General features: G+C 27.5%; 6 protein-coding genes across 9 annotated transcripts in view; 3 read left to right on the forward strand and 3 right to left on the reverse strand.

The window, feature by feature from the left end:
• The window catches only part of LOC127282960 (trichohyalin), a 152,256-nt gene extending 150,911 nt beyond the window's left edge, over positions 1-1,345 (reverse strand). Inside the window, exon 1 of the mRNA XM_051307563.1 lies at positions 1,154-1,345. The gene's annotated coding sequence lies outside the window, so the exon portion shown is untranslated. The remainder of the gene's footprint in view (positions 1-1,153) is intronic.
• A 5,129-nt stretch (positions 1,346-6,474) lies between these two features.
• On the reverse strand, positions 6,475-7,866 carry LOC127282967 (40S ribosomal protein S9-like). Its single transcript, XM_051307573.1, has 3 exons — positions 7,644-7,866; positions 7,115-7,301; positions 6,475-6,715 (listed from the first exon to the last, which is right to left on the reverse strand). The coding sequence occupies exons 1-3, from the start codon at positions 7,864-7,866 to the stop codon at positions 6,544-6,546; spliced, it is 582 nt and encodes a 193-aa protein (XP_051163530.1). The 3' UTR covers positions 6,475-6,543.
• Positions 7,762-14,670, reverse strand: LOC127282962 (armadillo-like helical domain-containing protein 3). Of its 2 annotated transcripts, XR_007843273.1 has the most exons (15): positions 14,490-14,670; positions 13,866-14,056; positions 13,500-13,785; positions 13,292-13,425; positions 12,971-13,181; positions 12,581-12,875; positions 12,288-12,505; positions 11,981-12,213; positions 11,782-11,908; positions 11,429-11,703; positions 11,171-11,348; positions 10,382-10,502; positions 9,927-10,058; positions 8,598-8,727; positions 7,762-7,876 (listed from the first exon to the last, which is right to left on the reverse strand). XR_007843273.1 is itself a non-coding variant. In XM_051307566.1 (11 exons), exons 2-11 carry the CDS (start codon positions 14,016-14,018, stop codon positions 11,256-11,258), a joined length of 2,025 nt encoding a protein of 674 aa, XP_051163523.1. In that variant the 5' UTR covers positions 14,019-14,056; positions 14,490-14,670; the 3' UTR covers positions 10,717-11,255. The 2 variants fall into 2 exon arrangements, 1 of the variants encoding a protein (XP_051163523.1); XM_051307566.1 differs by lacking the exons at positions 7,762-7,876; positions 8,598-8,727; positions 9,927-10,058; positions 10,382-10,502 and having other exon boundaries at positions 10,717-11,348.
• On the forward strand, positions 9,277-10,775 carry LOC127282964 (hydroxymethylglutaryl-CoA lyase, mitochondrial). Of its 2 annotated transcripts, none has more exons than XM_051307567.1 (2): positions 9,277-9,486; positions 9,570-10,775. In XM_051307567.1, exon 2 carries the CDS (start codon positions 9,654-9,656, stop codon positions 10,617-10,619), a length of 966 nt encoding a protein of 321 aa, XP_051163524.1. In that variant the 5' UTR covers positions 9,277-9,486; positions 9,570-9,653; the 3' UTR covers positions 10,620-10,775. The 2 variants fall into 2 exon arrangements, with proteins under 2 accessions (XP_051163524.1, XP_051163525.1); XM_051307568.1 differs by having other exon boundaries at positions 9,277-9,455.
• Positions 14,671-14,906: 236 nt separating the features above from the next.
• Positions 14,907-17,736, forward strand: LOC127282965 (uncharacterized protein DDB_G0287625-like). Of its 2 annotated transcripts, none has more exons than XM_051307569.1 (2): positions 14,907-15,015; positions 16,312-17,736. In XM_051307569.1, the coding sequence occupies exon 2, from the start codon at positions 16,369-16,371 to the stop codon at positions 17,275-17,277; it is 909 nt and encodes a 302-aa protein (XP_051163526.1). In that variant the 5' UTR covers positions 14,907-15,015; positions 16,312-16,368; the 3' UTR covers positions 17,278-17,736. The 2 variants fall into 2 exon arrangements, with proteins under 2 accessions (XP_051163526.1, XP_051163527.1); XM_051307570.1 differs by having other exon boundaries at positions 14,910-15,015; positions 16,297-17,736.
• LOC127282968 (cytochrome c oxidase subunit 6B1-like) lies at positions 15,016-18,347 on the forward strand. Its single transcript, XM_051307574.1, has 3 exons — positions 15,016-15,164; positions 17,680-17,792; positions 18,056-18,347. Exons 2-3 carry the CDS (start codon positions 17,695-17,697, stop codon positions 18,222-18,224), a joined length of 267 nt encoding a protein of 88 aa, XP_051163531.1. The 5' UTR covers positions 15,016-15,164; positions 17,680-17,694; the 3' UTR covers positions 18,225-18,347.
• Positions 18,348-18,451: the final 104 nt, after the last annotated feature.

Here is an 18,451-nt window from a genome sequence, read left to right on the forward strand (position 1 = left end):
GCAAAAGTATAAAATGTCAAATCAATAACAATAAAAAAATTTCAACAATTTTTATGCGATTTATACATTTTTATCACTGATAAAAGTATAATGTATCAAATCCAAATGACATAAGTATATTTTATTTTTGAAAAAAATTTCTGTTTACCATAGCGTCATCTTCAGAATATGTTTTTCCCGCAATTTGAATTATTTGTCAGATGAGTACGCATCGAGGTTATCGAAGTGAAATTGAAATATGCATTATTGCTTTTAGAACGTTTGTAATCCGAGGGTTGTAAAATTGATCAGAAATCAAATGAAATAGAGCGAAACGATACATTTCGCGTTTTGAAGCGCGACAGTATATAGGAGGATATATATATATATATATATATATATATATATACGATAAAAGCTCTCGTTTTACTTTTCCCAGCATCAAAACTACATTCTCGAGAGATAAAATCAAAGGAGAAATAAATCTACATATCCGCGCATTAATTTACGCTTCAAAAGTTATTATTTTTTTTTTGATAAAAAAAATCATAAAACTTTATCGAAATTTCATTTCCATTAATTTTTTGTTTTTAATATGATGGATCGATTTTACATTCCCTTTTAAGCGAAAATTGAAATAATGCAATTATACCTGATAACTTTTTTTATTGAAAAATTTAATATTTCGAATTTAAATTAATTTTGTTGAATAATTCGATTTTGAAATAATCAAAAATTGTTCGCAGAACAATAAATATATAAATCTTGATCAAAATTTGCGTAACAGCAGAAAAGCAAAGTGCAATTTTCCAGAAGACTGGCCATGATCGCTTTTCTGTCAGGCTTTCTCTTCATCGAATTTTCAAAGAGAGAGAGAGAAATAGAGACTGTGATTAATGGTGGCACATGACGCCTAGGAAGGAAACCCTTCCGCATATGATCAACGAAGGGATATTTAATAGCCCACACGGGATAATGTGAACGAAAGGCTGCTGATGTTTATAAAAAAAAAAGAAAAAAAAACTCCTGGAGTGCTTCGAGAAACTCGAAACGATATACCAAACCAACTGCATCATCAGCTTGAAAAGGCCTTTTGCACGCTTTCACCGTGTGTACTCGCACACTTTTGGGGCACGTTGAAGGAAAAAAAAAGTATTCGTAAAAGTTCACTTACCCTTTGCTTCAATCGTAAAAGCTCCAACGAAGAAGTGAGATAGAGAGTAGGGGAGAATTTTGAGCTTGCCAATCCTGCAAAAGGAGACGTATCACCAGTGGGAGCCTTTATTTCCTGATCCTTTGCTCTCCTTGATACCTTTCACATTCTTGAAATCTGACCCACGTTTCTCATCAGTTGAGCTTCCCTCCACAGCATCACTTCTGTAAATCAAAAATCAGTTATCTTCATTGAAAATACAGTTTTTCGAATCAAATAATTTTTATTTTGCTTCATAATTTTATTATATTTTAAATAATTTTATTCAATTAATATTTAAATAAAAACTAAAAATTCGCAGCTAAATAAAAATTTTCATTTATTAATAACATTTTTTTTTTTTTAATTTGGATTAATGAATTTTGAGAATATTTATTCAAAATTTGAACCAAATTCCCAAAAATTTATTAAAAATTATTCAAAAAGAGAGAAAATTACTCTCGTATTTTATAAATTGAACAAAAATCTTTGATAGAGACTTAAAGAAAACTATATAAGGAGAACAAGTAATTGAGTAATCGAAATGTATATTTTATGTGATTTCGTTTCTAGTATCGAAGGTTTACATCTATTTCTTGGGTGGGCTGCCAACTTGATAACCACGTGGTTCTGACAGCTCGTGAGATGGATACTACCTGCTATACTTCGCGCACCACCCTACCCCTCACCCCCCCCCCTTCACTACCATGAAATCGCAACCACCCTTTTATACCCACTGGCACCGGTGCAATATTTCACACCTTATTTACTTTTCAGCTACAACAGACTTGCCTTTTTTTTTGTATATAGATATATAGCTACTATACATATTCCAACATATATAGGAAAAGCATTGCAACACGTGCCACGAAACAAACGGGATAAGGAGAAAATAATGGAAACGGCAGTCACTTGGAAAATACATTCGCGCCAATCGAATTCTAGATTTATATTTGATACCTTCTCGGGTGCGCGTCTTTCTTTGAAAATTTATTGCGCCCAATATCCGCGCGCCCAAGTGTGTAGCAAACTATATATATATATATATATATATATATATATATATATATAAAACAACGCGAGATATGGACCAGAAACAAGAAAAAAATTGCGATTAATCACTCTCCTGCAGACGAGAATGATTTTATTTGATTTACAGTGAAACAAAAATTTATTTTATTCAAATAATCGGTTACTTGACTATTGTCAAAAAAATATTTATTTCAAATAATTATTTACACTGCCGCTCAGTAGATTTTGCCCACCCTACAGAATTTTGGGTGTTGCAAAAAGTTTTATATTTTTGTTTCTAATAAAGATAAAATAATAAACAATGACTTTTTTTAAATCTTATATCCTCTACTTTAAGAATATCTAAAAATTTAATAAAAAAAAATTTTTTTTCATTGCTTAATTGCTATTATTAGTTAACAAAATTTTCCATTTTTTTTTGTAAATTTTAATCTGATATATTTTTTTAACAAATCATCACATTTTATTTTCACATATAACAATGGAAAGGTAATTTTATCACCTTTAAAACGCTTTTTTGAAAATTGTTATACGATAATTTTTAACAAAGATATGGTCAATTGTTTAAAAAAAACCGCCCTTTTTTAAAATTAATAATAAGTCGAGAACTGTTGGTTTTTGAAAAAAATTGTTAAGGAAAAAAATGTTCCTTCTTATGTGTAGAATCTTTGTTAAAAATTATGGTATAATAATTTTCAAAAAAGCTTTTTAAAGGTGATAAAATTACCTTTCCAATGATATATACGTGAAAATAAAATGTGATGAGGGGCCGTCCATAAATTACGTAAGACTTTTAGGGGGGAGGGGGGGGGTCAAGTATTTCTTACGACCAATAGGAAAAAAAGCGCTAATGCATGTAAAAAATCTTACATAGGGGGAGGGGGTTCAAATGACCAGAAGAAAGTCTTACGTAATTTATGGACGACCCCTGATTTGTTAAAAAAAATATATCAGTTTAAAATTTACAAAAAAAAATGGAAAATTTTGTTAATTAATAATAGCAATTAAGCAATGAAAAAAAAAAAAATTTTTTATTAAATTTTTAGATATTCTAAAAGTACAGGATATAAGCTTTAAAAAAAGTCATTGTTTATTATTTTATCTTTATTAGAAACAAAAATATATAAAACTTTTTGCAACGCCCAAAATTCTGTAGGGTGGGCAAAATCTAATGAGCATCAACTGTAAGTCAAATAAATAGTATTCTTTTTTTCAAAGAAATTAATGGTTCAAATACAATTTATTTAATTCAAATAAAAATTATTTGGTTCATGATGTAAATACTTTATATTGGATCGTTAAGTAACCGATTATTTGAATAAAATAATTTTTTCTAGTTTAGTAACTTGTATCTTCCAGATGAGATAAAAAATTTCAGAAAGAAATATATATAATTTCAAATAAAACTTTTCGTGAGGATTTATAAAGAAAATATCTACTATCTATTAACAGATAATAAATTAAGAATGAAAAAATTGAAAAGTAAATTTTTAAAGAAATTAACACTTATTTATTTTATAAAAAGAAAAAACCACTCTCTATATATATTTGCGGTTTTCTTGAGTCGCAGTAAATACATTTCTGCAGCAATTCGCAATGTCTGGCCTGTTGCGCGGTGGAACAAGACAAACAGATCACCTTACGTAAGGTTTAACGGAGATATTGCGCTTGCTATGATCCGTTTATACGGTCTCGGATCACACAAAGCCTAGTGTATGGACCACTTTTATATGTGATAGTTTGAGAAAACCTTATAGAAGATATAGTTTCAATTTCTATATGATGAAGGTGTGACGCAACTTATGAACCACAGACAAACACCTTATACAACCTACGCTCTATACGCATTATGCCTGTTACATATATAAACAAAAAAAATAAAACCCTATTTTTTATATTTTTGACTTAATAAAATTTATAAATTTTGTAAAATTAACGTTCTCAGAACAATGTAATTTTGTCAAGAGTTTTTCCTCGTTCTTTTCTATTGCACATCTGAAAGATGAATTTTCAAATTTTATGCGAAAAATAATAATAAAACCTATTGACCCTTTTTTAAAATCATCATTAAATCTGAATTAGTTTTAATTAGATTCTGTATAAGGTTTTATATGATAATTGATTATTTTTAGTCGGAATTCTAATAAAAACAAAAAAAAAAAAAACGTTTCAATATTACTCCTCTTCTGAAAACATGAATTTTTTTCAAAAATATTGTAATTTCTATCGAATCAAAGAATGTATATTTATTTATATTCAATATTCGTGATTTTCTTTTACAACTCCTATGCATATACCTTTGTGTACAAAATATAACCATGTGGTTTGAATCATATATACCTATATGCCGCACCCTATTCATACTCAATTCTATTTAGAACCACAGAAGAGAGAATGATCCAACACCTTGTAAAACCTGCTTTCTATAAAGACACGTGCCCATTATTACGTCAAAATCAATTTTTTTTTCCTACAAAAAAAGAAAAAAATAAATATGCAATTTCATTTTTTTTTCTTATATATGCCCCCGAGACTAACGAGTTTTCAGTTTGCTTATAAGAAATATGCGGAAAGCAAAATGTGTTGTAATTTGCAAATTGTGAAGAAATTCATATATGAAGAGAATGCGAAATACTTCTTTACGAGAATATGATTTATTTTGAGAAATTTGAAAAAAAAACGAATCTATAAAATTTTTTATTAGACTTTCAAGAATTTAATTGCTAGAAACTGACTCAAGTGAGACAATAAAGATTTTCAATAATTTCTTAATAACGTTAATTTTTTTTTTAACTAAAAAATAAGTAGAAAAAAATATCAAGTCAAATGAAATTCATCTTCTGATTATCGAAATAAAAGAAAAAATTCACAACTAAAAACCAATAATTCTGTTTCTATATTCCTATCATAATTTTTTCTTCAAAAATTAAATGAAAAACAATTTTCAATTTTCCCGAATAATTTCTAACAAAATTATTACAACTAGAAAATAAAGTTATAATTTCATCTGTCTAAACATGTAAAATTCTACTTATTGAAATCATGAAAGTGAAATATCCCAAGGAAGAAAAAAGGATCTTAGCATAAATAGATAAAAAAAAAAGACTTTTGCATGGATTGGACATTTGAATCTTGATAAATTCAATCCTTTAGGAGAAGGAAACCAGATTTTCAAGTGGAGAGGGCGCGTATTTTTGAGTTTAAAGTTGTAATAGGAAGACTGAATAGAATCCATAAAATTTCCATACGAGTAAAAGCAAAAGATGTCGACCTCGAGAAGGTCGTTGTGCTCATCGAGTTCTATGCCTTAACTATATTTTCTATCCTCTCTCTCTCTCTTTCTCCCCACACCAAATACCACAGTTGACACGGACTTGCCCACGACGAAAGGTATGCATTAAAGATGAACAGCAAAGAACACTTGACCAACTTTGAATGGTCCATGGAGAAAGATGCTGCTGAGATTTACAGAAAAATGCAAGAAAACAGGAGATGGAGAAGGTATCAAAGATCCCTGGCTTTAAAATCCTGTAAAGAAAGACTTGAATTCGCTAAAGGTCGTTTTCATCGATAAAAATGAATACAACCGATTTTCCTTTTATTTTCAAATTTTCCATATTTCAAAAAAAAATTTAAGAATCAAAAAAATTTAATACTTAAAAAATATTGAATTCTATTTGCAAATCTGTTCTAAAACAATATAATTAAATCAACGACCACTAAAATTGTATAGCAATTCAATTAAAAACCACAGCTATTAGCATTCGAGATTTATGGAAATTAAGGAAAGGAATTCGGATGCACAATTATTTTCGAAAAATAATTTAAAAAATTTCACTATAGCTGAAAATAAAAAATTCTAAACAAAAATGGCAAATTTATAAAATAATTATCAATGTTCTCTTGATTATTCAAATAAAAGAAACCCGAATATTCATCACATATATTCTTTTTATTTTATTTGAATAACCAAAAAAAAAAGAATATCCAATATAAACATTTAAAAAAAATGACAAGTTTTTGTTTTTGTGAAATTGATCATAATTAAAAATTAATATTAACATTAATTTTCAATTATGTTCAATTAGACTGAAATATTCTTGTAATTTAAAAATTACTTTAAAAAGTTAGAAAAAAATGAAATATTTTGAAAATTTCATTACTGAATTTTCATGAAAAAAAAAAAAAAATTGCTTTCAACAAAAACTATGAAAATGTGCAAAATTGGATATTGGAATGATATGATTTTTGTTGTTAGAAAAAGACATACGTAAAATTTTCTTTTTGCGATTTTATTGGAACATTCTTCAACTTCTGTAAAGAATCCTCCAATCTTAAAATTAATCTTCTTCCTCCTCAGCTGCTGCGCCACCGGTTCCCTTGCGCATATTCTTCCTCTTTACACGTCCAGGGCGACCACCGCCGAACGGTGACTTCAATGAGAAGTCAATATGCTTTTGGCTGTCAAGTCTGACAATGAAACTTGGGATGTTGACAACTTGTTTCCTAACTCTAGAAAACAAAACACAAAAAAAAACATTTCATTCAACTCCTGATTACGAGAGAACAATTCATCAGTAAAAATGATAAAAACCGAAAATTTGTTTCTCTTATTTTGGTGCTTTAGAAAAACCATTCTTTCAAAAAAAAATTTTCAAAAATGACCAAATTATAAATAAATTTTACAATTTACAAGTAAGATTATTTAAATAGTAATCGAAAAAGAAAAATATTTCTAAATTTTTGTCCCCTGATTTGAAGTCGAACAAAGAACAATCTTTGATCGATGATTAACACAGGAATTTACTTTTGCCTTGATGATTAGAAACAATCTACTTAAATTGTAGATATTCCTTGCCCAGTACAACAAGGCGTAAATCAAATATTAATTTATTAATTAGTGTAAAATACCTAATGTGACGTTGCCTAATCAATACACGAGCATGATGAATTGATTTCGCCAATCCAAGCTTAAAAACTTGGGTTTGCAATCGCCGTTCAAGGAAATCTTCAATCTTCAAACCGAGAACGTAATCCAATTTCATTCGGGTTTCATCTAGTACACCGATTCTCACCAATCGGCGCAACAACGCATTTCCTGAAAAGAAAAGCTTTCGATTAATTTTCTTTCTTAAATATCATGGCAAAATCATTAAAAAAATTTTAGACTTTTTTTTCAGATTAATGTGATTCAACAAGAATATTCAGACAAGAGGTGTCAGAAAATACAAGTGTAAATATCATCATAATAGAAAAAATAATTACAAACATACATATTTTGAAACAAATTTTGAACAAAATATTTAATTGTGCAAAAAAAATTTATAACTTATTAATTATAAAATTAAATGAAAATTTTTAATGTAATTATACCTGTATCAATTTGTAATTAATATTAATTTAAAATTTTTAATATTTTTATTTTAAATTATTTACTTACCTTCAAAAAGACGTTTTTGGTCTTTTTCTTCAAGCGTTAATAATTCACGAGCTGCTTTCCTGATTTTTGCTAACGTGTATTTAACTCGCCAGACTTCTCTCTTATTACGGAGACCATATTCACCGATTATTCTCAACTCTTGGTCAAGTCGGGCCTTCTCATAAGGACGTCTTGGAGTGACATAGGTCTTAGAAAAGACCGACGGTATTCTACCGTTCACCATTTTTAATTAACTGTAAAAATATTATATCATGTAGTATAAATTTTTAACTTTAAAACAAAAGATAGCAAGGAATCCAAGGATCATTTTGTTCCTTTCTACTATCTGACAAATAGATAAATTAATAAAAAGCTAAATTGGAATATTAGGTTGATATTCAACAAAACTTATACAGAATTATAATGCTTAAATTATGTCTAAATTTATTATAATACACTTCGAAACGGCATTAAAACTGTTTCGAAGCAAATTAAAATAAATTTAGATATAATTTCGGCAAAACTCCATATAAGGATTATTTTTAATACCAATTTAACTTTTTACAAATTTTGTTTAAAATTTGTAAAATACTCTAAAAACAAACAAAATATTTCCCATGGATCCGTTGCTATAGAAATGCCAATTTCTTATTTACAGCTGTAAAGCACGTGGAGAAATTTACCAATTTATTCCGATCATAACAATAAAAGTCCATAATTGAATAATAAATTAATGTTAAAATTGATTAATATCACTTTTCAACAAGTATTCATTTCAATTTTAGTTCCTTGAATTGTTAAAATACGGCAAACGGTAGTCAAATAATTTTGAGGTTAGGAAAAAATGCGTAAGAAAAAACCAATGAAAATTAAATTATTACGAAATGCATAACATTATAAGATAAAAATAAACGATTAATTTGTTAAAAATAAACAAAATTGTACATATAACAATATAATTTTCAATAAACTTACATTTTTTTGAGTTGAGGATCACAACTCTTGCTTATCCTTTGACTTTCGCCATGCAAATGGCCGAGACATAGGTTTCCGGCAGTGTTGCCAATACTCGACACACGGTACTACGTTCTCATTGGTCAAAACGCTACAGGCATATTTGAAATACAATTTATTAAGAAATAATGTTCCAAATCAAAATTTAATTTATTATTATTCTGAAAACGCTACTTTTATCATAATAAAAAATATTAAAATTAATATTTGCATGTGAATTATTCATAAAGTTTAGTATCATTGTATGTTAAAATTAAATTAAGAATAAATGTTAGAAACCCTTTTAAGATTTTCAAAAGTTATTAGCCAATCAGGAATCGAGGTTTCCGATCAGTGGTGCCAACTAATATTTTTAAAACATAGCGCGCTTATTTAAAAAATTAAATATTTTAAATATCTTTTATTTATTTTTAATCAGCAAAATGATAAGTACATTGCATTTTATCTGATGAAAATAAATAAAAGTTAATTTAAATAGTTATAAATGAATAATTATCCAATATATAACAGTTATATTTGACGCATTATTTTTTATAAAAAAAAATGAAAATATTTTTGTTTAAAAAAATAAAAGCTTACATATTTTTTACATGAAATTATTTTTCGATTCTTTTAAATTTTTTAAAAAAGAAATCTTCTCTACCAATTGCGTAGCTTACATGTTGATAACATAAATGGTGGTAAACATCATAATCTAGTACACTCAGATAAAAACTGCTTAATTTAACAGTTTAGAGTAATTTTAACCAGTTCCAAATTTATCTTTGTGTAGACACTTCTTACTCACATCATTAAAAAAGATTTCAAATTTTTTTTAAGGTATTTTAACATCTGATTTTATCTTCATCAGGTACCGTATAGGTTATGTTTATCAAAATAAAAATATTTATTTACTATAGTTATTAAAAAACCGACTAATAATATTTTTCGCAGATTATATATAATCAAGAAAAAAAAGCAAGACTGTATATCATTACTAAATCATTAAATGCAAGTGAAAAAAATTGAAAATAAATAATGTTTATCGCTAGAAATTTTTTCTTGAAAAAAATAAATAATAAATATTATAGCGATTTTGTTAAAATAATCGAAGTTGGACCACGAGATGGATTACAAAATGAAAAAAAAATTATTCCCACCTCAATTAAAGTAGATTTTATCAATAAACTTTCAGAAACTGGACTAAAAACCGTCGAGGTAACGAGTTTTGTTTCACCTAAATGGGTTCCTCAAATGGCCGATAATGAACAAGTATTTAAACAAATAAAAAAATATGAAAACATTAATTACCCAGTTCTAGTTCCAAATGTAAAAGGACTTGAGAAAGCAATTGAAGTGGGCGTAAAAGAAATAGCAATTTTTGGCTCTCCATCAGAAACATTTTCACGTAAGAATACAAATTGCTCGGTAACTGAGAATATGCTGAAAATGAAAGAAATCATTGATTTAGCGAAGAGAAATAATTTAAAAATAAGAGGATATGTTTCATGTATTATTGCATGTCCATATGAAGGTGCAATGAAACCATTTTCAGTTGCAAGCCTATCATCTGCATTATTAGAACTTGGATGTTACGAAATATCTCTTGGTGACACAATAGGTGTTGGTACACCGAAAAAAATTAAATCACTTTTAAATGAAATAAAAGAAATTGGAGATTTTAATAAATTTGCACTTCATTTGCATGATACTTATGGTCAGGCTATTGGAAATATTTACACTGGTCTCGACTATGGAATAAGAACCTTTGATTCTTCCGTCGCCGGTCTTGGTGGTTGTCCATATGCTGAAGGTGCCTCCGGTAATGTTGCCACTGAAGATGTACTTTATTTTCTAAATGAACAAGGCCTTGAAACGGGAATTAATCTAGAAAAAGTGGCCAAAGTCGGAGATTTTATTAGCAATCAATTGGAAAGAAAGAATCAATCCAAAGTTGGAAATGCTCTACTATCTAAAGTAAAAAAAACAAACGCTTGTGTATGATAAAACTGTTAGTTCTAAAGGAAATTGAATTTTTATCTGGGGACCAATGACATTTTTTAATTAAAATATTATTACTGTTTTAACATTAGAAAAAAAATTGTTAATATTTTTATAAAGTTTTTTAATTAATATTGTAATAAATCTTCTGGTAACATATTATTATGATTTATTGACAATTTTTCAATGAAAATAATTTATCATAAAAAAGTTTTCATTATTATTCAAGACGTATACAAATATTTCTTAATTAATAATAAAAATAATTAATATTTGTCTTAATTAATTTTATGTAAATATATATATATGTAAAATTTTAACAAAAAAAAAAGCAAACTGATGTAAGATAAACTTGAGTTTAAATTGTCAAGAATATCTTGACAATTAAACGAAATCCCGCAAAAAAAACGAGACATAATCGTCAAAAATATATTTAAAAAAAATTTCACAACTTTTAACTTTAAGTAAAAGTTTGTTTCTTTTAAATTGCAATTGTTTTCTGGATAAATAATAATTACTTCAAGTATTAATAATAATACTTGAAAGAAGCATACCTTATATATTAGACATCCTTTCTAATAAAAAGTATTAAGACGCTATATTTCTTTTTGGATGAGGCATTGAATTTATTGGAATATGTTACGAAATATTAGAAAGCTCTTGTAAAATTGCTTGCGTATCTAGCGTTGTAAGATCAATAGAACCTCGGGTATCAATTACAACACCCGTTACCTGAAAAATTAATTATCAAATTTTGTTTAACAGAAATTATTAACATATTTTTTTTTAAATTATATACTTTAAAAACTTACCATTTCTTCAAAAAAGGCCGTGTGATTAGGTTTTTCCGAATACCTCTCATATTGATCTAAATTGTCCTGTAGTTTAAGTGTAAGACTATCATAGTTTTGTATAATAACACCTAAAATTTGTTGTTCCGTTGGTGTTGATAAACTCTCGCTTTGCAACCATGCGGATATTTTTGGTGGAAAATGATTAACAATATCCCTCATATTAACTAATGAATTTGTCAATTTAAGTGCGTGTTCTTTATATTCATACGACTCAGTAGTCGAAAACCTGAGAGCTGATAACATAAAAATTAAATACATGATGACGAAAGCAATCATAGAAATGTGAATAATTATTGAAAATCGATTCTTACCCATAGCATTCAAATTCGTAAATATTAATCTCATTCTAATAATTTCGTAAAATAATTCATCATAACTACTGGGGCTTGATAAAAATGTATCTCCATAAGTGATAAATAAATTCAAAATATTAACAACCTAAAGAAAATAAATTATAACATTTAAAATTTTACATTAAAATAAAAATTTAAAAATTAATTAACAACCTACTTGAATAGCAAGTGGAAAAATATTCATTTTCTTAACCAAATGATTCTCATGTGTTGTCAGAAATTTTAAGAGATTTATTAAAGCAGTCCATAAATCCTTCCACTGATATCCGAGTCTTATTCTACAACGTTTCTGATAACACAACAATCTTTGCAAAACACCAATGCAAAGATGATACAATTCCAAAGGAAATTTCTTCATCATATGTGAAGTAATAAATTCAACAAGTAAATCTAAATAATATCAAAAATACGATCAAAATCATTTGAATTTCCAATATTGACAATTTAATCTTAATAACAATTACCTAAAAGTGTTGCTGCTAATGGTTGTGTTGGTGCAGCTTTATCCTGAATTTTTCTATGATGCATCGGCATTCTATGCAAATAGACTTTAAATGATAAATTTGCATCGTGCATTAAACTATTTGCATATTGATCTTCAGAAATGCAGCTTAATATTAAAAAGCAAAGTTTCACATTATTCGTTATGGCTTCTGTTCTGATTGCCTGCATAACTATTGAACTGAAAGAAAAGAAAAAAATTATATAATTAATAATAATTAAATTTTATAAACTACAAATATTAAATAAAAATTACCAGTATTGAAGAAAGGTTGCTAGTAAATTAAAAGGTTGAGCCATTACATCCGGATGATTAGCACCAGGTGCAGTTGCATTTGGTCCCAATGTATTATTTGGAGAAGGAGGAGCACTAGTATCAGTTTGTGTATACGCCAAAGTTGTTACGAAATTTCTATTAAGATGTGTAGCTTCATACAAAGCTAAAAGTAATGCATTATTCGCACGAACTTGTTGGGTTTTTGCTTCTTCTTCTCCAACAAACATATTCCCAACAATGCTTGTCAAAGATGAAAGCCAGGAGGCCTGTACCTCTGTAAAAAAATAAATCCGAATTATTTAATCATATCTATAATTAACATTTCTATCAAAAAAACAATTTTGTATCTTAAAATTCAAAAACACTTACCAGCTTTCTGTTGTGAAAATTGACGACAAAATTCAGTTAATGAACTCGATATAACTTGTCCATATCCATTAAGAGCAAGTTCATCATCTAAAATTGAAAGTTTGACAATATAAGGATTTGCGCTCTCGTGTTTTCTGTAATTTACCAAAAGCGTGAGAAGTAAAACGGCATCATTTCCATGACGATTCCTCGCCGTAGTATCTCTCAGTAACTAAAAGGAATATTAAACCAATTAATCATGTAAATAAGTCAAACATAATTTTATAAAATAATTGTCTACTAACATGTCAATTAACTAAATAATCAAAATAAATTACTAACTTGAATAAGTGATTCAAAGACACTATTTAGCATGACATACTCCAAAAGAGTATTTTGGCTCACATTATCCATTCCAGTAACAATAATTAACAAAAGTTTTAAACATAATGCCTTTAAACTATCAGGATATTCGCCTAAAAAATAAAAAGAATTAGTGATCGAAGCAATTTGATTTTTAAAAAAACAGTAAATTGAAAATTATTTTCACCTGTAAGAAAATTGTTGCAGTGTTGCATCAAAGTTGTCATTCTTTGTTCAGCAGAGTCAAAACCTACTAAAATATCTATCAAATTAAAACCAAATTCACTTTGACTTGCTTTTTTATACATGGATTGTATAACTGCAGCCAAAGTTTGAAGTGCGTATACAACTCGAAATGGATGTTCATCAACTAATGTATCCACGCAATGACTTACTAGAGAATTCAAATTCTCTCGACTTGCACTTAATTGTTCAGCTGTCATGTGTAGTATTTCATTTTCAATATGAGAAACCTGTAAATAAACATAATTTTTAATAGTCATATAGAAATTCAAAAAACTTTTTACAATATTATTAACATTAAATTACTAACCATTGGCTTGATAAGAAATAATTCATTCCAAAAATTTGGATGAGCCGATGTTAAATCCTCTCCCTTGAAGAAGCTTTCATAAATTGGAACCAGCTTCCCTTTATGCTGTCTTTTTGATCCCGAACCACTTCGTTTCCGCATTGCCATTGCCATTTTACTTATACTTATTTATAGTATACCATTTGATAAATCTAAAAAATAAAAGAATTTAATTTCTCAAAATTACTTGACAACTTATCAATCACCTGAAACAAAATACTTTTCATAATTTAATATTTAACAAAAAACATTATATTATTTGTAGAGAATATTTTTGATATTGGTAACATTCAAATTATTTCCTTCTACACATCGATATAATGAACAAATTCTCTGAAAATACCCAAATAAATTGACTGTTCTTTGGAAATAAACCAGACCTAACCTCGAAAATACATTAATACAAATAACACAAAAATTTTCAGTAGTAAACGCGTAAAGTTTAAAATTAAATGCTTATTAATTTATACGAATTTATAAAAAGTACTAAAAAGTAAAAACTGACAATTTAGAAACAACTATTTTTTGACAGATGTAAGTTATTATAAAAATAAACATGAGATAAACATATTAAAAATAACTAACCAAAACTACTTGTATTCTTCTTTTTTTGATGAAAAATTTTTAGAAAGAAATCCTGTTTACATTATTCTTATCAAGAACACGTCAAATTTGTCTAAATTTTGTTACTCTCACTTAAAAATAACTTAAAAATAAAACGTAATCAACCAACTGTCTGTGGCCATTGATATTTAAAATAATTTTCTTTTGTGGCGGGAAAATATTAACAATATTCAAAAATTTAATTTATAATTCATATTTTTTAAATAAATAAAATATTTTTATATTAAATTACTTTAATAACTTAAAAATATATTACAATTTCTATTCACTGTAATTAATTGTTAAATATATTTAATAATATTAAATTGTAAAAAAAAAGAATTCTTTTATTCTTTGACATATATTTCGATTTGGACAATGTAGTTGTCCATCTTGTTCATAAATAGTTTATGGACAATTTGTGACGTAACAAGTCGTCAAGATTTTCATCGTTTTCCTATAGATTTGTACAGTAGCCATTTTGTATTCTTCAGGAGAGCAAAATAAGGTATTACATATAAAAATAATTTGCGTAATTCTAGAACAGTTTAACGGCCAACACGGCTCGCAAGAATTACCAAGAAATCAAACGATCACCTAGATGTAGACTAGAAGTTTTTTTTTAATGTTCTTTAAAGTTTGCTAACATTTTTTGGGGTAAGCCTTTCGTTCTGTTTCGAGAATTCGTGTTACTTTATTGACCGCGATATTCATAATAGGAAATTATTACAAAAATATTATCTGATCTAAAATTCTATCCACTGCTTAAAAATTCTTCATTTATTCATATTAACAACATTTCATTCATTAAAGAAAACACTTTATCAGTTGTCATTTTTGATATCATATTATTGTTCCTGATGAGATAACACTAACATTCATTTAATTTTTAAAAAATATACCTATCTTCAATTAGTTTTTTTTTTAATGAAGTCCCCCTTTTACATTTTCAATTTGGGTTATTTTGTTTTTATATCTTTAATTCGTATTTTTTATTAGTTTTTTTCTTTTCAATTTTTTTTTTTTTTAAATTGTCAATGAAATATTTGTTTTATTTTATATATTGAAAAAAATTTCTGTATATTTTATACATATAAATATTTGTATAATGATGCCTAACTAGATAATATAATTTTCACGAAATATTACGTGCATTTATGAAACTGAAACTTGCACCTAGTTATCAGCTCCAAGTTAATTATGAAATATTTATGTTTGCAATAACATAAATAAAGTTTTAAAAAACTCTATTTACTTTATTTATGTTATTATTTTATTACTAAAGTTATTTTTATTAAATTTATTTATGTTATTGCTAACATAAATTTTTTCAAAATTAACTTGGCGCCAGTTTCAATTTTATGTGCATTTAAAAATAAATACTGATAAAAGAATATACTGCGAATGATTCTCAAATTTTTGAAAACGTCGATCTCTGTCTTAAACCGTTAAACTTGTGTCTAAAAATTTGTCACTTTTGGGTAAACAATATTAAATCAAAAAATATTTATGATAAAACAATTATCAAACGTTCTATTCTAACAAATATTTGAAAATTGTTTCCAAAGGTGCCAAAAAATTTAACCAAGTTTTTAAACATATATTTCCCAAATGTAAAAAAAACTATCTTGGAGAATTATTAAATCATTAGAAAAAAAATATATATATATTGCTATAAATTCTCTCGCTCTAAGTCTAAATATTATTATTGTCATTGCGAAAGCACATTAAAAGTCCAATCATTAACGGCACAATAATTCATCTCGGACTGTGTACTTATAGAAGGTAGTTTCTATCCTTATAGGTGTCTGTCCGTTCAGCTTGACCGGCCATCCTTGAGCTCTCATCCAGCACTGGCAAGATGGACTCAAAACAACGGTACGATTATGGGACCAGGCCAATTCCCGAAGCATCGCCCGTACCTCCATCACCTTCAATGTACATCTCAAGTTATTCTTCATATGATCCAAGCAAAAGTCGAATGACAACAACAACAACATCATCATCATCATCGTCAAGAAGATCACCATCACCAGCCGAATACAGAGGCGGCAGTAGTCGATTCACAAGAATGGATTCACCAGAAAGAGTGCGACGAAGAAAACGTAGTTCATCAAGATCGCCAACATCATCTCGCACATATCGACGATCACGTTCCAATGACAGAGATAGAGATCGTGAACGAATGAGAAAATATTCAAGACGCGATAAATCAAGATCAAGATCGCGTGGTAGATCGAGATCCCGTGGTAGATCACATTCACGTGGTGGTTCAAAATCACGTGGTAGAACGAGGTCTCGCGGTAGATCAAGATCACGTGATAAACGTCGTAGTCGTAGTCGTAATAAGAGTCGTGATAGACAAAAATTTCGTGGTGATAATCTTCGTAAACAAAGAACATATGATTGTGAACTAAATGACGAGCAAATGGAATCATCATCATTTTCCATGGTTAATGTACCACCGCCAAATGCATTCAAAAATGATGGTAGTTTTATGGAAATGTTTAAAAAAATGCAAGAACAAATGCCAGTGCCTGAAAAACCAACTACATCCGTCCTGGAAGAGAAACCAGTTGCACCACCTCCATTAATGGTTGGCAAACGAAGAGGTGGACGAATTTTAAAGACAGGAATGGTGGCAAAACCAAAGGTTGAACAGGTCGCCGAACAACCAAAAGATGCATGGTCTTTGTATATGGCGGAGGTGAAAAAATATCGAGAAGTTTGCTGTCAGGAAGAAGATAATACGAGGCCTCTCGTCAAATAGATCATTTCTTTTTTTTTTTTTTTCTTTTTTTTTTTCATTTTTTCCCTTCAACATTTTAAACTTGTGTAAAGAACACTTTCGACTTTTTTTTAATTTTATTATATAAATAGTGTTTTAATACGTTAAAAGATTTTTTGTTTTGTTTTGTTAGATACATAGAGACGAAATAAAAATAACTTGATGAAATATCGGTGTTAGTGTTATATGTGAAGAGAAGAAAAAACTGAATTAGAGCGAGAGAGACTGAGAAAGAGATTCGATTATTATTATTATTTTTTTTTATGAATTTTAAACTATGAAGAATTCCAATTATTTTGTGAGATATTTTTATATTTGGGAAAGACGTCTATTTTCTTTTTCTTTGATAATTTTATAAATAATATTAAATGAATATTTTTTAAGCAATACTCTATCAAGATGGTTATTGATAATGCAGCTGTTAAGCGTGAAATGCTGAAAGGATCATACAGAACAACTCAAGCCGATCCAAGATTTCCTAATCAAAATCAAACTAGGTAAATTATAATTTATTTTCATTTTTTTATCATAGAGAGAAAAATTAACTTTGCTTTTATTTCTTTGAATCGTTTCTAACGTTTTTTTTACAAAAAAAAAAGAAATTTAATGAATAAGTAATTATCGTATTAAAAAGTAATTGTTTTAATTGTAAAAAATAAGCTAAATTTTTATTGACGTTTGTACAAATTTCTATTAATTATTTTTTTAGATACATTTTTAATGTAATTAATTAATTTAAGTTAATTTAATAATCTAACAGGCATTGTTACCAGCATTATGTTGATTTTCATCGTTGCGAAAAAAAGAAGGGTAAAGGAAATGACCTTTGTAAAAAATTCAAGAAGGATTACCAAATCATGTGTCCAAATGCTTGGATTGAAAGATTTGATACACAAATCGCTGAGAATAGATTTCCAGGAAAAATTTAAGTTATAAAAATTATTCGTGTAGAATTATGTTAAAATTTATCAATATTATAAAAAAAAGTCGAATCTTTTTCTGCTTGTATAATTAATTTCAGTTAAATAAATTTAAAAAATAAAAAAAAAATACTCAAATGTTTTATTTTTAGATGTATTTTGTTTTTTTTTCAATTATATAAATTAATTAAGCATAAAATTCTAATGTTAATTAATTTAATATTTTAATTCTGTTA

The sequence above is a fragment of the Leptopilina boulardi genome, unplaced genomic scaffold, assembly GCF_019393585.1.
Source record: "Leptopilina boulardi isolate dan_hultmark-lab unplaced genomic scaffold, ZJU_Lbou_2.1 LbouV2_303, whole genome shotgun sequence".
NCBI classification, from domain to species: domain Eukaryota; kingdom Metazoa; phylum Arthropoda; class Insecta; order Hymenoptera; family Figitidae; genus Leptopilina; species Leptopilina boulardi.